Source organism: Scyliorhinus torazame, chromosome 29, assembly GCF_047496885.1.
Source record: "Scyliorhinus torazame isolate Kashiwa2021f chromosome 29, sScyTor2.1, whole genome shotgun sequence".
Taxonomy (NCBI): Eukaryota; Metazoa; Chordata; class Chondrichthyes; order Carcharhiniformes; family Scyliorhinidae; genus Scyliorhinus; species Scyliorhinus torazame.
Window position 1 is genome coordinate 10,518,594 of NC_092735.1, and position 17,667 is coordinate 10,536,260.

At 47.5% G+C, this 17,667-nt stretch overlaps 1 protein-coding gene across 1 annotated transcript in view; it reads right to left on the reverse strand.

Moving 5' to 3' along the window:
* The window catches only part of LOC140403849 (guanylyl cyclase C-like), a 154,467-nt gene extending 137,894 nt beyond the window's left edge, over positions 1 to 16,573 (reverse strand). Inside the window, exons 1-2 of the mRNA XM_072492042.1 lie at positions 16,323 to 16,573; positions 774 to 886 (exon numbers count right to left, since the gene is read on the reverse strand). Of these exons, the coding sequence (XP_072348143.1) occupies positions 774 to 886; positions 16,323 to 16,530 (321 nt within the window). The 5' untranslated portion in view covers positions 16,531 to 16,573. The remainder of the gene's footprint in view (positions 1 to 773; positions 887 to 16,322) is intronic.
* Between the last annotated feature and the right edge of the window lie 1,094 nt (positions 16,574 to 17,667).

Consider the following 17,667-nt stretch of genomic DNA (forward strand, 5'->3'; position numbering starts at 1 on the left):
GCATCTGAGAACCCCTGTCTCCTACTCTGTCAAGCCGAAAACCCAACCCCTTCCTGAGAGTGATTTGCTTCTCCTCACAAAAATTCAGTGTTCCCCTTCTGTCTCTGTTGGCTTTTCCTCTTTGTGCCTACACCTGTGTATTGATTATTGATCACCTTCACCCTCCAGCTCCCCTGCTTGTAACCCTCATTTGTGTCCGGCAGCCACATGGCTTAGAACACAGAACGTAGAAAAGTGCAGCACAGGATATTAATCTCCTCGCTAAAATAAAGCAACATACTGCAGATGCTGGAAATTCGGCCCATCGGGTCTGCACCCACCCTCGGAAGAGCTCCCGACTTAGGTCCACTCCCCTGACCTATCCTCACAGCACCTTTGGACACTAAGGACCAATTTAGCATTGCCAATCCACCTAACCTAACTCTTTGGACTGTGGGAGAAAACACAGTTGTGCTATTTATTCCCAAATTCTTCAGTATTTTGTGCGTTTAATGAAGTAGAACAAGCCTCGTGAACAATCAGTTCTGGATTGGTCCCAACCGGTATGAAATGCATAAGAACTGACTCTGAACGCCATGAAACTTTGCCCAGACCCCCGACTAATGGGTAAACTGCAATTACAGCACATGACAAGATCTTCTTTGGGAGATTGGGATGGGAACTGCAATGAATTATGAAGTTGGAAATGCCACTGATGTGTTCCACCTTATCGAATAACTAGGTAGGACCCAGCCACAGGTTCGTAACTCAAAAGTAACCAATTTTGTACTCACATATAATCTTTTTAGATTCTCCACACCTTCACAGGTACTGGTGGGGCAGCCTTTGGCCAGATACAATGCTGTATCAAAGCCATCAAATGTTGCATTCAATGTGACGTTAAAACCTGGAACATAAGCACAACCGTTACTTTTTCACCAAATTGTCCCGCCTTTGAAATTGGTGGCTTTCCCAGCCCAAAGTGGTCATTTTTATTTGATTACTCAATCGCTGGGTAATAATTCTTTCAGTCTTCATCTATTCCCCTCTCTCTTTATTCCGCCCTCCCCGCCTTTTTCTACTCCCTCTATCCCGGTCATGCTATCCTTCTCTCCTGTCTATATTGCTGGGCGTTATCTTAGAACATAGAACATACAGTGCAGAAGGTGGCCATTTGGCCCATCGAGTCTGCACCAACCCACTTAAGCCCTCACTTCCACCCTATCCCCGTAACCTAATAACCCCCTTCACCTTTTTGGTCACTAAGGGCAATTTATCATGGCCAATCCACCTAACCTGCGCGTCTTTGGACTGTGGGAGGAAACAGGAGCACCCGGAGGAAACCCACGCAGACACGGAGAGAACGTGCAGACTCCGCACAGACAGTGACCCAGCGGGGGATCGAACCTGGGACCCTCGCGCTGTGAAGCCACAGTGATATCCACTTGTGCTACCGCGCTGCCTTTCTCACATAATCCCTGCCGGAATGATCAATCTTGATCCTGGAACCCTGTTCACCTGGTTGTTGCTCTTACAGTGGCTTAAACAGCTGACTTGTAATGCAGAACTATGCCAGCAGCGCGGGTTCAATTCCCGTACCGACCTCCCCGAACAGGCGCCGGAATGTGGCGACGAGCAGCTTTTCACAGTAACTTCATTGAAGCCTACTTGTGACAATAAGCGATTATTATTATTATTTCCCACAGCAAACTCCATGTCATCCTGTCTCTGAGCTCCCTGACCAATCATGGAGAGTGGGCAGGATGACATACCCATTCTTTTTAATTCAACGGTCCTGGCATGGGTTAGAAGGGATGACCAACATTTGGATTTTTTTGATGTCAGGTCACTTATCGGCCATTGGCAACATTGCCGGCTTGCTCACCTGCTCCACTGGGAATTAAGTCTTGTTCTGGGAGGCTGCAGATGTCAGGAGCGACCAGCCATGAGAGCCGGAGCCTCCGGGGCCACTGGAGCTCAGACATGTGGAGGGAGCTGATCCTCTGCTTGTAGACCCTTTGATGTGGAGATGCCGGCGTTGGACTGGGGTGAGCACAGTACGAAGTCTTACAACACCAGGTTAAAGTCCAACAGGTTTGTTTCGATGTCACTAGCTTTCGGAGCACTGCTCCTTCCTCAGGTGAATGAAGAGGTATGTTCCAGAAACACATATATAGACAAATTCAAAGATGCCAAACAATGCTAGGAATGCGAGCATTAGCAGGTGATTAAATCTTTACAGATCCAGAGATGGGGTAACCCCAGGTTGAAGAGGTGTGAATTGTAGACTCTTTGTCAGGGGTTTCAACTCTTTCCAGCTGGACTTCGGTGTTCATCCCATCTGTGAAGGGTGAGGAGAAGGCAGTAAATGCAGTCGCGGTGGTATGGCCTCTGCACTTGCCCCTGAGCAGAGCTGAATGGGAAGTAGAGTGCATAAATTGTGCCTATGTCATGGAGAAGGCATGCTGTAGGGATGTGCAGCTGAAGGTGAGTGAAGTGCCAGTTGTATGAGGTATGAGGAGAACATACCTCTAAATTTAAAAAAAAGAATTACTGTTGACTCAGGAGTTGCTCGGTATGTCACTTCACTCTGTGCCTGCTGTCCAGGTTCTGTGTCTCACATGTGTGCGTCTCCCAGTGACATTCTCCTGTCGGAAGTGTAGAAGATTGTAGTTTAGTCGGGCAGTATGGTCGGCACGGGCTTGGAGGGCCGAAGGGCCTGTTCCTGTGCTGTACATTTCTTTGTTCTTTGTTCTTTGAGCGCTTTCCAACCAGCTGTCAAGCAGTGGGAACAGTCTCTGACAGAAGAAGTGTGATGATAGTGAACTATCATCTATATTTCTAATATAATTACCAAACTGTATGTGTGCCTGTATGTATAGATTAGTATTCTAGCATCCGACCACAGGTGGCGTAACAACAGGAGAACATTACTGGAAGACGGCCACATGGTGAGACAGGATGCATTCTAGCATCCGACCACAGGTGGCGTGGCGACAGGAGAACATTACTGGAAGACAGCTCATGGTGAGTCAGGACGCATTCTCGCATCCGACCACAGGTGGCGTGGCGACAGGAGAATGTCACTGGGAGACGCACACATGTGAGACACAGAACCTGGACAGCAGGCACAGAGTGAAGTGACATACCGAGCAACTCCTGAGTCAACAGTAATTCTTTTTTTTTTTTTAATTTAGAGTGCCCAGTCAATTTTTCCCAATTAAGGGGCAATTTAGCGTGGCCAATTAACCTAACCTACACATCTTTGGTTTGTGGGGGTGAAATCCATGCAAACACGGGGAGAATGTCACACGGACAGTGACCCAGAGCCGGGATCGAACCTGGGACCTCGGTGCTGTGAGGCAGCAGTGCTAACCACTGTGCCACGATGCTGCCCAAGTCAACAATAATTAATAATAGTTGATCATAGTTGTTTGTATTTAGCCATCGCCTCCAAGTGTAATCCTAAGAGACATCATAGCGTTTTAGTTAATTAATAAACAGTTTTGTTAATTTACAAAACCGCATGTTCTCTGATCACTTCAACTACAAAGGCCTCGCCATCCGTGCATACAGAGAAGATTACAGACAGCCATCTCTCAATGGCCATGGCTGGAGCTCTTCAGTCTAACTGATCAAAGCCTTCCCAGATTGAAGCAGCTCTTCCCACCGTGCATTTTGCACAGTGCCTGGCAAGTTGCTGACAAGGCTGGAAACAGGTCCCCTAGCTGGGAAATCCAGGATTCATAGTTAAAACAGCCTTCTTAACTCCTTCGACTGCTTCTTAATTACTGACTGACAGATCCAAGAGGGTTCCCCACGTGCCTTCAATCCCAACCCGGGGTAAATCCAGAAAATGGGGGATGGAATTGGGATCTAATGTCAACTTGCAGGACTTTCCCACCTCACATGCACCTGAACCCACCTCTTAATGGGCTGGAAATATTTTACCCTGTCTTTCTCTTCCTTAGCTCCGTCACTCTCTCTGACTCTCTTTGTTTCTCTCTCTCTCAGTCCATATCTTGCTGTTTCTCTCGAGCCCTCTTTCCTCCTCGTTCCCCGTCTTTCCCTTTCTCGCCACCCTTCTTATTATCTATTTCTCTCTTGATCCTCATCCTATTTCTCTCTTGCTATCCTTCTCCCCTCCTCTCTCTGTGCCTCGCAGTAGCTCGCTCCAGCTGCCTCTGACCTGAAATGAAACCATTGATAACATCAGAAATATTACCTGAAAGAAAACCAATTCTGCACCTTTGTAGGTCACTCTCAAAAACATAGAAAGAAAATCAAAAACTCCTTTGACACTGTGTAAATAAACCTCCCCAGGCCAGAACATGTCACCTCATATCACATTATGTGCAAATTCAGTCCGCCCCATCTTCCTGAAGTAGCTAATGTCAAGTTTAAACCCAGGATTTCCAAAGGGGCTAAGGTTTTTGTTATAATCTCCCTGCTTACCACTGGCTGGGGACAAATGACAATCCCACAATCCTTAGGGAGTATAAGCTTCCCAATGAGGGGAGGTGGAGAAATCATTAGCAGATTCCCCGCATAAATAGAGCTGGCCAGTATGGAACCAGCTAGAGAGGAGTGAGCAGCAAGGGAGTTACTGCTGCTGTTGTGTAGATGTATATATGTTATTGTAAATAAATGTTATTTCTTTCTATCCTACAACTCGTGCTGGATTCTTCGTAGCCCTCACAAAAGTTTTCCCATAAAATATAGCTTAATAAAGCTACCGCTCACGTGAAAGACAACTTCATTGGTGAAATATGATAATTATCTATGTTTTTCTAATTCATTTTACAGGACGTGGGCATTTATTGCCCATTCCCTAGTTGCCCTATGGAAGGTGGTGGTGAGCTGCCTTCTCGAAGCTCTGCAGTCCATATGGTGTAGGTACACCCACTGTGCTGTGAGAGAGGGAGTTCCAGGACTTTGACCCAGCGACAGTGAAGGAACAGCCAATATATTTCCACGTCAGGGTGGTGAGTGACTTGGAGGGGAACCTCCAGGTGGTGGGGTTCCCAGGTATCTGCTGCCCTTGTCCTTCTAGATGGTAGTGGTCGTGGGTTTGGAAGGTGCTGCCTAAGGAACCTTGGTGAGTTACTGCAGTGAATCATGTAGACGGTGCACACGGCTGCCACTGTGCGTCGGTGGTGGAGGGAGTGAATGTTTGTGGAAGGGGTGCTAATCAAGCGGGGCTGCTTTGTCCTGGATGGCGTCGAGCTTCTTGAGTGCTGTTGGAGCTGCACTCGTCCAAGGGGAGAGTATTCCATCACAGTCCTACCTTGGGCCTTGTTGGTCAGGCTTTGGGGGATCTGGATGTGAGTTACTCACCGCAGGATTCCTAGCGTTGACCTGCTTTGGTAGCCACAGTATTTATATGGCTAGTCCAGTTCAGTTTCTGGTCAATGGTAACCCCCCCAGGATATTGATAGTGGGGGATGCAGCGATGGCAAATGCCATTGAATATCAAGGGACGATAATTAGATCCTCTCTTGTTGGAGATGGTCATTGCCTGATACCTGTGTGGCACGAATGTTACTTGCCACTTGTCAGCCCAAGCCTGGATATTGTCCAGGTCTTGCTGCATTTGGACATGAACCTATCATGGTGGAAGCCTTTGGGTAGATTTTCCGCTGATTTATCACCGTGAAAGTATCAGTGAAACCACAATAGAAATTCCTGGCACTGTTTTTTGACTAAACTCCTGGACTGAGGGTGGGAAACACTGCTCTTAAACTGTCTCAAAAATATTTCTGATTTGATTGATTTGCCAATCATTACCTTGTCAGGTAATGATATATGATATATCATACATAACGTATCATTTTTAATAATATATGATCAAACAGAAATTTAAGTTTAAATCACAATTACTAAATCTGCAAATCAACAGATTTGGCAGGTAAACCAGGTCTTGTAACTTCCTCCTTCAGATTCCTTCATCCCACTTGCTCATGGCCCTTCTTGTCCCGTCATGAAATCCATTGTAAGAAGTCTTACAACACCAGGTTAAAGTCAACGTTTTGTTTTTGTTTTTGAAACACTAGCTTTCGGAGCGCAGCGCCTTCCTCAGGTGTGAAGTCTGTGGAGATCGTAACATTTAAAGTACCGGATGTTCCAATGCTTGTTACATTGGTTCCTGCCGAGTGACAAAGGTGGAACCCTCTGGGAGTGTTTGGATAGGTCATCAGATCAGTTCAAGGGTCCGTGGATGGCTCTTCTTGTTGCAGTCAGTTTCGCAGAGTCTGCCAGTCAACAATTGCTACAAGAGACAGGGACAGGCAGGGGTCCCAGTTAAGTTGAGTTGAAATGTTAGAGAAAGGGCTACGGAGAGCGGACTGTAAAGTAAAGAGGGCCTTAGGGGCAAAAGGTACCCCTTTGGAGCAGTGGTGTTCATGTTTGACATGGCCATGGATCTGCTTGTAGGTTAGTTTTGAGTGTACACGGGATTCCAGGTAGAAGGAGCCTCAGAAGGCGAGATTGAAGAGATTGAAACCCTGTGAGGCAAGCCATTGTTAAAGCAGTCTAAGTGAGGGTAACCTTTGGAGAAAATTCCAAAGAGAGATCTTCAATGGTGGAGATTGCAAACCCACGTGAGAAAGAAGTTTCAATGAGGTTGGTTGACTCACAGTGGGACGAACATTGAGGTGATTTGTTGAGAGATCAATGGAATCTGTTCTTGTTGCATTTGTCATTTACTCTGTCGTGGGGTGTGTCCAACCGCTGTTGATCTGTTAATTCACATGCACCTTTGGGGGCAGCACGGTAGCACAAGTGGATAGCACTGTGGCTTCACAGCGCCAGGGTCCCAGGTTCGATTCCCCGCTGGGTCGCTGTCTATGCAGAGTCTGCACATTCTCCCCGTGTCTGCGTGGGTTTCCTCCAGGTGCCACAACGTACAGGTTAGGTGGCTTGGCCGTGATAAATTGCCCCTAGTGACCAAAGAAGGTTAGGAGGGGTTATTGGGTTACGGGGATAGAATCATAGAATTTACAGTGCAGAAGGAGGCCATTTGGCCCATCGAGTCTGCACCAGCTCTTGGAAAGAGCAACCTACCCAAGCCCACACCTCCACCATAACCCCATAACCTAGTAACCCCACCCAACACTAAGGGCAATTTTGGACACTAAGGGCAATTTATCATGGCCAATCCACCTAACCTGCACATCTTTGGACTGTGGGAGGAAACCGGAGCAGCCAATATATTTCCACGTCAGGGTGGTGAGTGACTTGGAGGGGAACCTCCAGGTGGTGGGGTTCCCAGGTATCTGCTGCCCTTGTCCTTCTAGATGGTAGTGGTCACCCACACGGGAAGGATGTGCAGACTCCGCACAGACAGTGACCCAAGCCGGAATCGAACCTGGGACCCTGGAGCTGTGAAGCAACTGTGCTATCCACAATGCTACCGTGCTGCCCACACATAGGATGGAAGTGAGGGCTTAAGTGGGTCGGTGCAGACTCGATGGGCCGAATGGCCCCCTTCTGCACTGTATGTTCTATGTTCTCATACTTATCCTGATTGTTAGAGTATAGGATACATAGAGTAAATTGTTTGAAATCTTTTTGAACTTGTAAAATTGTTTCTTGTTTGTTCAAAATCGGTGGAATCCTGTGGCTTTATTCCAAAAGCAGGTGTCTTGAATCTCTACCTTTATCTACTATAAACAAAATGTTATTGTTCCCAAACCGGATCTGCCCCCACCCCACATGCCGGGGTCTGGCCAAGGATGGTAACGATGCCGTCACCACACAGCTGTTGTCCAAGTTGGCCCTCATTTTATTACTGCAGTCACCGTGACGATATGTGCGGCCCAAAGGGCAAACAAAACATTTTGGCTTGTGTCGGCGAATATTTTATTCTCCAACCTTCAGCATGGACATTACAGATTTGCTCTCTCCCAAGTATTAATCACCTTGCTGCAGCTGTATTTGTTGGTCACTTGGTGTTACGACACCCTGGCCAGTGCAGTCAAATCCAGCCCCACTCATCCCCGAGTCACAACACAAGTGAATTAACCATTCTTATAAAAATAACCAAAGTCTTTGGCCCTCGGCATCCAACAATTACAGTCACCAGGTTTGTAAGTTTAAACATGTTGTCTGTTTATTTATAACAAGAACAAATATGAAATACGCAGTAAATACAGCTGCTTGATGATGAGCTAACACCTGACTCCCCCTTTAACTGCCCCCACTCTACCCACACACACAAGACAGACAAACAACGAAGGGTGGAAAGGGGTAAAATAATAAGGATTAAGGTCAAAAGATAAGAGTCCTTGCTTCAGATGATGAGTTCTTTCATGCACTTTTTTCACAGTACAAATGCGGATTAAAGTCTCTGGTTTACAGCCCGTAATAATCTTCCTTGCAGTTAGCAATATCTTACAGCTTTTTCAGGAGAGGCACCTGGCTTCATATCAGCCTGTTCTGCAGAGAGCATTATCAGATTCTGGTCTCTGCTTGCAAGAGCCCTCTCCTGTAGAGCGAGAGTTATCAGATTCTGGATTCTGTTTGCAGCAGCCTTTTCTGCAGAGAGAGTAGGTTCCCACAGTGCCCTTACTGGTGAGAATTAACTAGTTATTCTCTGAAGAAAACAGAGTGGGAAAACGAGAGGCGTCCGCCCTTCGCTGCTGCAGCGAAACTGAAAGCTCTTTAGGTCTGAGAACCATTTCAGTGGGAACAGATCCCATCACCACCTGTTACCGGGCAGGGAACCGCCTTTCAGGCCAATTCACCAGCCAAATCAGTCAAACTGAATCACCACTGATCTCTGCCTGCATTAAAGGCACAGGTCACAGCTTCCTTCTGCTAGAATTAAAATGACAGACGGCCTTACGGATACATGTCCATATATCATCCATGGATCAAAAATGTAACAGCAAAAATAAAAGAAGGGGGAAATAAGGGAATCATAGAATTTACAGTGCAGAAGGAGGCCATTCGGCCCATCGAGTCTGCACCGGCCCTTGGAAAGAGCACCCTACCTAAGCCCACACCTATCCCTGCAACCCAGTAACCCCACCTAACCTTTTTTTTTGGACACCAAGGGCAATTTATCACGGCCAATCCACCTAACCTGCACATCTTTGGACTGTGGGAGGAAACCGGAGCACCCGGAGGAATCCCATGCAGACACGGGGAGAACGTGCAGACTCCACCCAGACAGTGACCCAAGCCGGAACTCAAACCTGGGACCCTGGAGCTGTGAAGCAACTGTGCTAACCACTGTGCTACCATGCCCCCACTTCATATAGCCACCTTCATTCACCCTCGTGAAGAGTGCCTTCGCAAGTAACCTCTCCATGGGCAGTCTCCATTAGTTCTATTAGTGGTTTACTGTCGGGAGCACATTCCTCTATGAGCTTTCTCCATTCATCTGCACTATATCAATCAGTAAGTCCTTAGACAGTGTTCATGGACCAAATGATTCTAAACAGCTCTGCTCCTCCACAACCTACAAGGTGCCAGAGATGGAAAAAAAAACAGGAAGGACCCTTCCAATGGCTGTAGGCATATTAAATCGATCCCACTTCCCTGCTCTTTCCCAGTATTCCCTTTTCCCTTCAAGCATTGCTTCAATTCCCTTCTGAAAGTTGGCACAGAAAGAAGTCTTACAACACCAGGTTAAAGTCCAACAGGTTTGTTTCGAATCACTAGCTTTCGGAGCACAGCTGAGGAAGGAGCAGCGCTCCGAAAGCTAGTGATTCGAAACAAACCTGTTGGACTTTAACCTGGTGTTGTCAGACTTCTTACTGCGCCCCCTCCAGTCCAACGCCGGCATCTCCACATCATGGCTTCTGAAAGTTGTGATTGGATTCGCTTCCACCATCCTTTCAAAGAATCTATTTCAGATCGTAACAAACTTCCGCCTAAAATAATTTCTCATTTTGTCCCTGCATCTTTTGCCAATTGTCTTAAATCTGTATCCTCGGGTTTCTCACCCTCCTGTCCATGGACGCATATATTTGTTCTAGAAAAACCATTCACAATTTTAAACATCTCTACTGAATCTCCTTCTCTGATCCATGGACAACATTCCCAGCTTCTCTAGTCTCTCCAGATAACTGCAATCCTTCATCCCTGTTCTCAATTTGGTAAATCTCCTCTGTATACTCTCCCTAACATCCTTCATAAAAAGTAGTGCCCAGAACTGGACGCAGCACCCCGGGATTTGTGTTCTGCCTTCATTTATAAAGCATCTATTATTTTGTTTCCATGGTTTCCCTGATCTGCAGCTGCTGCCTCTCTGGGCGGTTTGGGAAGACTTCTTTCTAAATGTTGGCGCCCTGCAAAATTGCAGCTTTAATGTTGATTGATCCACACTGCCATGAACATGTGATCGAAAGAGCTAAAATGATTGCAAAATTACTTTTCCAGCCGTTTTAAAATCCGCTCTTACATCTGTACCGCACTCTTCAAACTCCCGGGAAAATAGTCTTTTACGTCCCATTTACAAGGACCTTTTCAGTTCAAATTCACTTGCCGCCATTGCTGCACAGAAAGGAGGCCATTCGGCCCATTGAGCCCATTCTGGCCTTCTGTAGTATAATTCAGTGACACACCTATTTGACCCTAATCTGGTGCCTCAGAATAAACTCAAAATTTCTCCAGCTCCCTTTGTTTTGCCTTTTTTTAAATTTAGAGCACCCAATTAAATTTTTCAATTGAAGGGCAATTTAGCGCGGCCAATCCACCGACCCTGCACATCTTTGGATTGTGGGGGTGAAACCCACGCAAACACGGGGAGAATGTGCAACATGATCAATGTCATAATATCCACTCATGTATATAATGAGATGCAGACAGGCAGAGATTGACACACAGGATAACCAATGAACACACGCGACACATAACAACCAATCACCAGACAGGACACCACCACTATAAAGCACACAGGGCATTAAGACTCTCCCTCTCTCGACAGGACACAGCTACTGAGATAGTCAGAGTGCACAAGCCAGTGAGCACTATCACCATGAGGTAGAGAGTTAGTCTGGTCAGGCCAGTAGGAGGTTATCAGTTAGATCGATAGAGTGCCAACTCACAGCAGACTATGGACAGCAGTCAGGAAGTTCAATAAAACAGTGTTGGACCATCTCCTGTGTCAGAAGCCTGTTTCTAGTTTCACTGCATCCAGTTGCAGTTAACATTGAACTAACTTACTCAACACATTCATTACAGGACTAAAGCTCCAGGTGACCAATGACATTAATTCAAAGAATTCTCTTTGCCAGCTGTAATTTCGAGGACCCTGCCATTTCTCTTTGGAATTATGACACCAAAAGCCCCCATTAACTGTTCCTTGGGTTTCATTTGCCTGCTCTAATGTTGTCTCTTGCTGTAATAGCCAAATATGCTAAAAGGGCTTTCATCCTTATTTTACCGGTCTTCAGTCCTTTGATTGTACTTCTGACTGTGTTGAGTACCTGGGCTATTTCAAAGTTGCCCATCATTGAGTCCTCTATACAGAATGTCTAACTAAAGGAAGTAAGTGTTGCCCAGGATTTTTATTTTTTGAAGCTGAGCCAACAGGATCTTCTTCTTTGAGAATTGAACACCAGTTCGCTCCAGTAACCTGCCCACATGAGATACCTCAGCATAATCCAGCAAAAGCTTGTACTGATCCCGGAACCGCCAAACTGGATTTCGGGAATCTTCGGACAATCTGTTAAAGTTCACAATATATTCTTCCATGGAATTGCCATCTGCTTTCTAAATTCTATCAAATCTGACCATGTCTCCCAGACATTTAACAGATTATTTTTCTTGTTGATTGCATCTGCAAATGCATTGCAGATTGTGATGAACGGTTACTGCCTTATCATCATGTAAGGTGACGTCCCCTTTAAGACCAGGCTTGGAACCCTGGGGACTCCGCCTCTGGCTCCGCCCATCTGTGAGCCATATATAAAGGGCTACCTCATGGGCTGTGTAGCAGTCAGCACTTGTCTCAGCTCTAACATAGTTCTTAGTCTAATAAAGCCTTCTTTACAGTTTAATCTCTAAGCTTCGTTATTGAGGGTACCTCACAGATGCAGTGTGATGCACTATCAATTACGACAAGTAGAGAGTAATCGCGGCTTTATTAAGCAGAAATGTGTTGCCGCCTGCAGCTGCTACCGAAATGGCTGCAGCTCGGTGAGCAGACACATTTATACTCCATCTACTGGGTGGAGCCAGCAGGCAGGGATCTACCCCCGCACCTGTAGTACAAGAGCCTTACCGTATTACCGCTAATACACGTATTATACAAACAGTGGTGACGACCACACAGTGTAATGTGGATGTAGCAAAACCAGGAAGGCAGACTATTATCTGAATGGTTACAAATTGAGAGAGGGGATTGTGCAACGAGACCGGTGTGTCCTCGTACTGCAGCTGCTAAAGGTAAGCGTGCAGGTGCAGCAGGCGGTAGAGAAGAGAAATGGTAGGTTGGCCTTCATAGCGAGAGGATTGGACAGCTGCTGCCCATTGCGAAGGTGGTGGAATCCAAAGGCCTGGAGCTGCTCAAGGCAGTGCCATCTGCAGTCACCACCTATGAAAGGAAAGAGATTCTGGCAGCCATGCGGCATCCACTGGAGTCTTACTGCGTAAGGTTAGGCAAGGGCGCCCACAAGACACGCATTAAGATGGTTATAGTTTTTTTTTTATTGATGCATTGCTGGGTAAAAGTGTATGAATATTTTTGCTGTTAGCCTTTATTGAGTAATGTGGCCAAGGGGATTTATTTTTACGAGGTGTCTGGAATTAATGTACACTGAGGAAATGGTACGTCCATGTTGGGGTGGGGTAGCTCCTTCTAACTGAAGTGAAGCCTCATACTGAGGTACTTCTTGCTCTGTCCAGTTGCATGCGATGCATGTGGTCTCCATTCCTCCTCCTGAAGTGTCCTTGGATCCCAGGAAGTGGTGGTGGCTAGGCCCTCATAATTGCGAGGTTATGGACGCAGCAACCCCACCACAAACATGGGAGGCCGTCTGGTTAACGTGCTGCAGAGATTCCTGTTGAATGACTTGAACAGCGAAATCTCCGCTTGGGGATGGCTTCCCACGCCGTTGCGGGTGGTTTCACAGATTTTACCGAAGGCTCTCTCATCTTACGTGGTATAAACCAGACTCGGGAAGTGATCATCCGGGGCCCAATAAAACAATTAGAGCCTCGGCCTCCCCAGGACGCGAACCCTCTGCAATCATGACACCCCTTCGCGGACACAAGTCCAGTGGCTTATCTTATTGACAATCGCATTGGTCCACTTTGGGAGCTTACTAGGTTCCCCCAAGCTCATCTACCAGATTTAAATGAGGCAGGGCCCTCACAAGTGAAAGGTGCTTCTCCACAGCCTGGATGAGCATCGGAACACAGCATCCACCTACAGTGGCCTGAAGGTCAAAGCAGGCCTCTCTTTGCTAAAAATGTTAGCTGTTTGCTTGAATGTCCATTTCAAGTACCACCTTTTTGTCCCTCTTACAAATCCCTTTGTATCCCTTTGTATCATTCCAACCGATTTTCATTTCTCCTTGTACTTCTGTACACCACGCCCATAACTTCGTAAGATATAGGAGCAGAATTAGGCCATTTGGCCCATCGAGTCTGCTCTGCGATTCGATCATGGCTGATCTCATCCTTGCCTTAACTCTACTGTCCTTCCTGTGCAGCACAACCGTGGGCTGCACGGTAGCACAATGATTAGCACTGTTGCTTCACAGAGCCAGGGACCTGGGTTCGATTCCCGACTTGGGTCACTGTCTGTGCGGAGTCTGCATGTTCGCCCCGTGTCTGCGTGGGTTTCCTCCGGGCGCTCTGGTTTCCTCCCACAAAGTCCTGAAAGACGTGCTTGTTAGGCGAATTGGACATTCTGAATTCTCCCTCTGTGTACCCGAACAAGAGGGCGGTGTGTGGCGCAGTGGTTAGCCCTGCTGTCTACGGCGCTGAGGACCCGGGTTCGATCCCGGCTCTGGGTCACTGTCCGTGTGGAGTTTGCACGTTCTCCCCGTGTTTGCGTGGGTTTCACCCCCACAACCCAAAGATGTGCAGGGTAGGTGGATTGGCCACACTAAATTGCCCCTTAATTGGGCACTGTAAATTTATTTTTAAAAATCATAAATAAAAGTGTACCTGAACAGATGCCGGAATGTAGCGACTACAGGATTTTCACAGTAACTTCATTGCAGTGATTTTTAAAATAAATTTCCAATTAAGGGGCAATTTTGCGTGGCCAATCCACCTACCCTGCACATCTTTTTGGGTTGTGGGGTGAAACCCACGCAAACACGGGGAGAGTGTGCAAACTCCACACGGACAGTGACCCAGAGCCGGGATCGAACCTGGAGCCTCGGCGCCGTGAGGCAGCAGTGCTAACCACTGCGCCTCCGTGCTGCCCCGCAGTGTTAATGTGAGCCTACTTGTGACACTAATAAAGATTATTATTCAACCCATTACCAATTAAAAATCTAATGCCCCCTTAAATTTACACACTGTCCCAGCATGCACCGCACTCTGGGGTAGTGGATTCCACAGATTCACAACCCTTTGGGAGAAGTAGTTTCTCCTCAACTCCGTTTTAAACTTGCGACTTCCTATCCTAAGCCTCTTGTTCTAGAATGCCCCACAAGAGGAAGCATCCGAGGCCCAGAGAGAGGCAGGCCGCCTTTCCGTCAAGGTGGGCTAGATTGAGCCCAAGCCCGAGGTCAGGCTGAGGAGAGTGAGCAAGCCCATTGCGATACCCAACACCGCCACAGTACAATCCTCTGGAACACTAGATACAATTTACAGCATCGGAACCCAGCCCAGCTGATCCATGCCTGTGTTTGTGCTCCACCCAAACATTCTCCTTCCACTCTTGATGTTACCGTGACTGCATCGCCTCCCAGCCCTTTCTCCCTCCTCTGCTTACCTTGTTGTTTCTTCTGTGTTCGTCGCCTCAACTACTCTGTGTGATGGCAGGTTTTATATTCTAAACACTGATTTAATGTTTTCGGCCCTTGCTTCGGTCTCTCCCACTGGAGGAAACACCCTCCTCTACATAGAATCCCTGCAGTACGGGGCAGCACGGTAGCATGGTGGTTAGCACAATTGCTTCACAGCTCCAGGGTCCCAGGTTCGATTCCCGGCTTGGGTCACTGTCTGTGCGGAGTCTGCACGTTCTCCCCGTGTGTGTGTGGGTTTCCTCCGGGTGCTCCGGTTTCCTCCCACAGTCCAAAGATGTGCAGGTTAGGTGGATTGGCCATGATAAATTGCCCTTAGTGTCCAAAGTTTCCCTTAGTGTTGGGTGGGGTTACTGGGTTATGGGGATAGGGTGGAGGTGTTGACCTTGGGTAGGGTGCTCTTTCCAAGAGCCGGTGCAGACTCGATGGGCCGAATGGCCTCCTTCTGCACTGTAAATTCTATGATAACAGTACAGAAAGAGGCCATTCAGAGGAGGCATAGATTAATAGAATTTACAGTGCAGAAGGAGGCCATTCGGGCCATCGGGTCTGCACCGGCTCTTGGAAAGAGCACCCTATTTAAGCCCAACATGTCCGCCCTATCCCCGTAACCCTGCAACCCCATCTAACCTAAGGGCAATTTAGCATGGCCAATCCACCTAACCTGCGCATCTTTGGACTGTGGGGGGAAACCGGAGCACCCGGAGGAAACCCACGCAGAAGCGGGGTGAACGTGCAGACTCCGCACAGACAGTGACCCAAGTGGGAATCGAACCTGGGACCCAAACCAGAAAATGCTGGGAAAACCCAGCATTTGTGAAGACAGAGAAAAACACAGGTAGCGTTTCCACGCCGTGCGACTTCAGAGCTGTTAGCCCTCGTGTCCTGGCCAACATGAAAATGAAAAATGAAAATTGCTTATTGTCACAAGTAGGCTTCAAATGAAGTTACTGTGAAAAGCCCCTAGTCGCCACATTCCGGCGCCTGTTCGGGGAGGCTGGTAAGGGAAAAAGTTAAATTAATTGGAAAAAGATAAATAATTGGCTACTCTAAATTTATATATAAAAAAGAGTCCATTTGGTCCTTCGCGACCCTCTGAAAGAGCACCCTGCCCTCCTGATCCCCACCCCCATAACCCCGCCTAACCTGCACATCTGTGGCCATCCACATTACCGAGTCCCTTGATAATTTTAACGCCCTTTGTTGGGTTCCCACTTTGCCGTTTTGCATCCCGGAGAAAAGAGCCCGGTCTGTTCAATCTCTGCGGGTAGTTATACCGTCTCAGTTCTGGTGACATGCCTCTCAATCTTTTTTCTTTGCACCTTCTACAATCCCCCCCCCGACGTTTTATCTTCCCCTGTGGATCCCAGCACCACAAACTACAAAGACAAAACGGAGCTTGCCCCTTACCTTCCCGATGAAGCTTTCTTTGAATAAATTGAATTCCATCCATTATGGCTGGATAGATGTTACGCAAGTTCCAAGGAGAGTCGGCGTCGTTTAGCATGATCACATTCACTGTAAACAACTCTTTGGTGCACTTAGAATAAGGGTCAAAGACCAAACACCCAGAGACTGCAACGATGGTCCACAAGCAGAAACTTTGCAATCGCCTCATTTCCCCCACTGTGTTGTGAAAACACTCCAATTCTCCTTCTCTCAGCTCATTAACTTCAAAGAGTACAGGAAACGCAACTACGAGATATACTAAAATGTCATCCTAAAGCTTTTCCTCTGAGATAATATGTGAGGCTGAGCGCAAAGGTCGGCCCATGCAAAATGTTGTTTGCACAATAAAAGTTCAGTGGTTATAAAATGTGCAGTTTACTTGGCACCAGGTTCCGTTAAACTGAGGTAGCTCTTTCATCCGAGGCGCGTTGGAGAACGACCTGGAGAAACGCTGTAGCCACCTGAGTTGGCCACTTCCCGACTTAAAATGGAGAACCGCAAAGGCTGAAGGGAAATTCAGCCAACACAGGCAAAAACGAGCAAGTGCAGAAATCATGTGTATTAAGACCTGTAAGGAACCAGACAGCACTGAAACCAGCAGCCATCTGCATAGTAATGTAGCAGCCATCTACATAGTAATGAGCGATCCCCGGGAACAATCGAAACATTTTACGGGAAACAAAGCCAAGCCAGACTCCTCGGCGCCAGCAGGAGCCAACACAAAAGAGGTTAATGGACACTTAAAGACCGCCCAACGATCAGGGAACCGCTCCAGCGTTGGATAAATCGAACCAAGCGATTGGAACAAAGTCCAATCACTTGAAACCAGGTATGGGGTCCGCCCCGAAGGGCGGGAAGCCCCTGGGAACTATAAAGCAAAGCCCCCAGGTTCAAATCGTCCTTCTTGACCGGGTCACTCAGCAACGCGAAGAAACCCCTCAGAGTGAACTGTCCAACGGCCTCCAAACAAGTAAGTCTTATTATAGAACATAGACAATACAGAGCAGAAGGAGGCCATTCGGCCCATCGAGTCTGCACCGACCCACTTAAGCCTTCACTTCCACCCTATCCCCGTAACCCAATAACCCCTCCTAAGCTTTTTGGTCACTAAGGGCAATTTATCATGGCCAATCCACCTAACCTGCACGTCCTTGGACTGTGGGAGGAAACCGGAGCACCCGGAGGAAACCCACGCAGACACGGGGAGGACGTGCAGACTCCGCACAGACAGTGACCCAGCGGGGAATCGAACCTGGGACCCTGGCGCTGTGAAGCCACAGTGCTATCCACTTGTGCTACTGTGCTG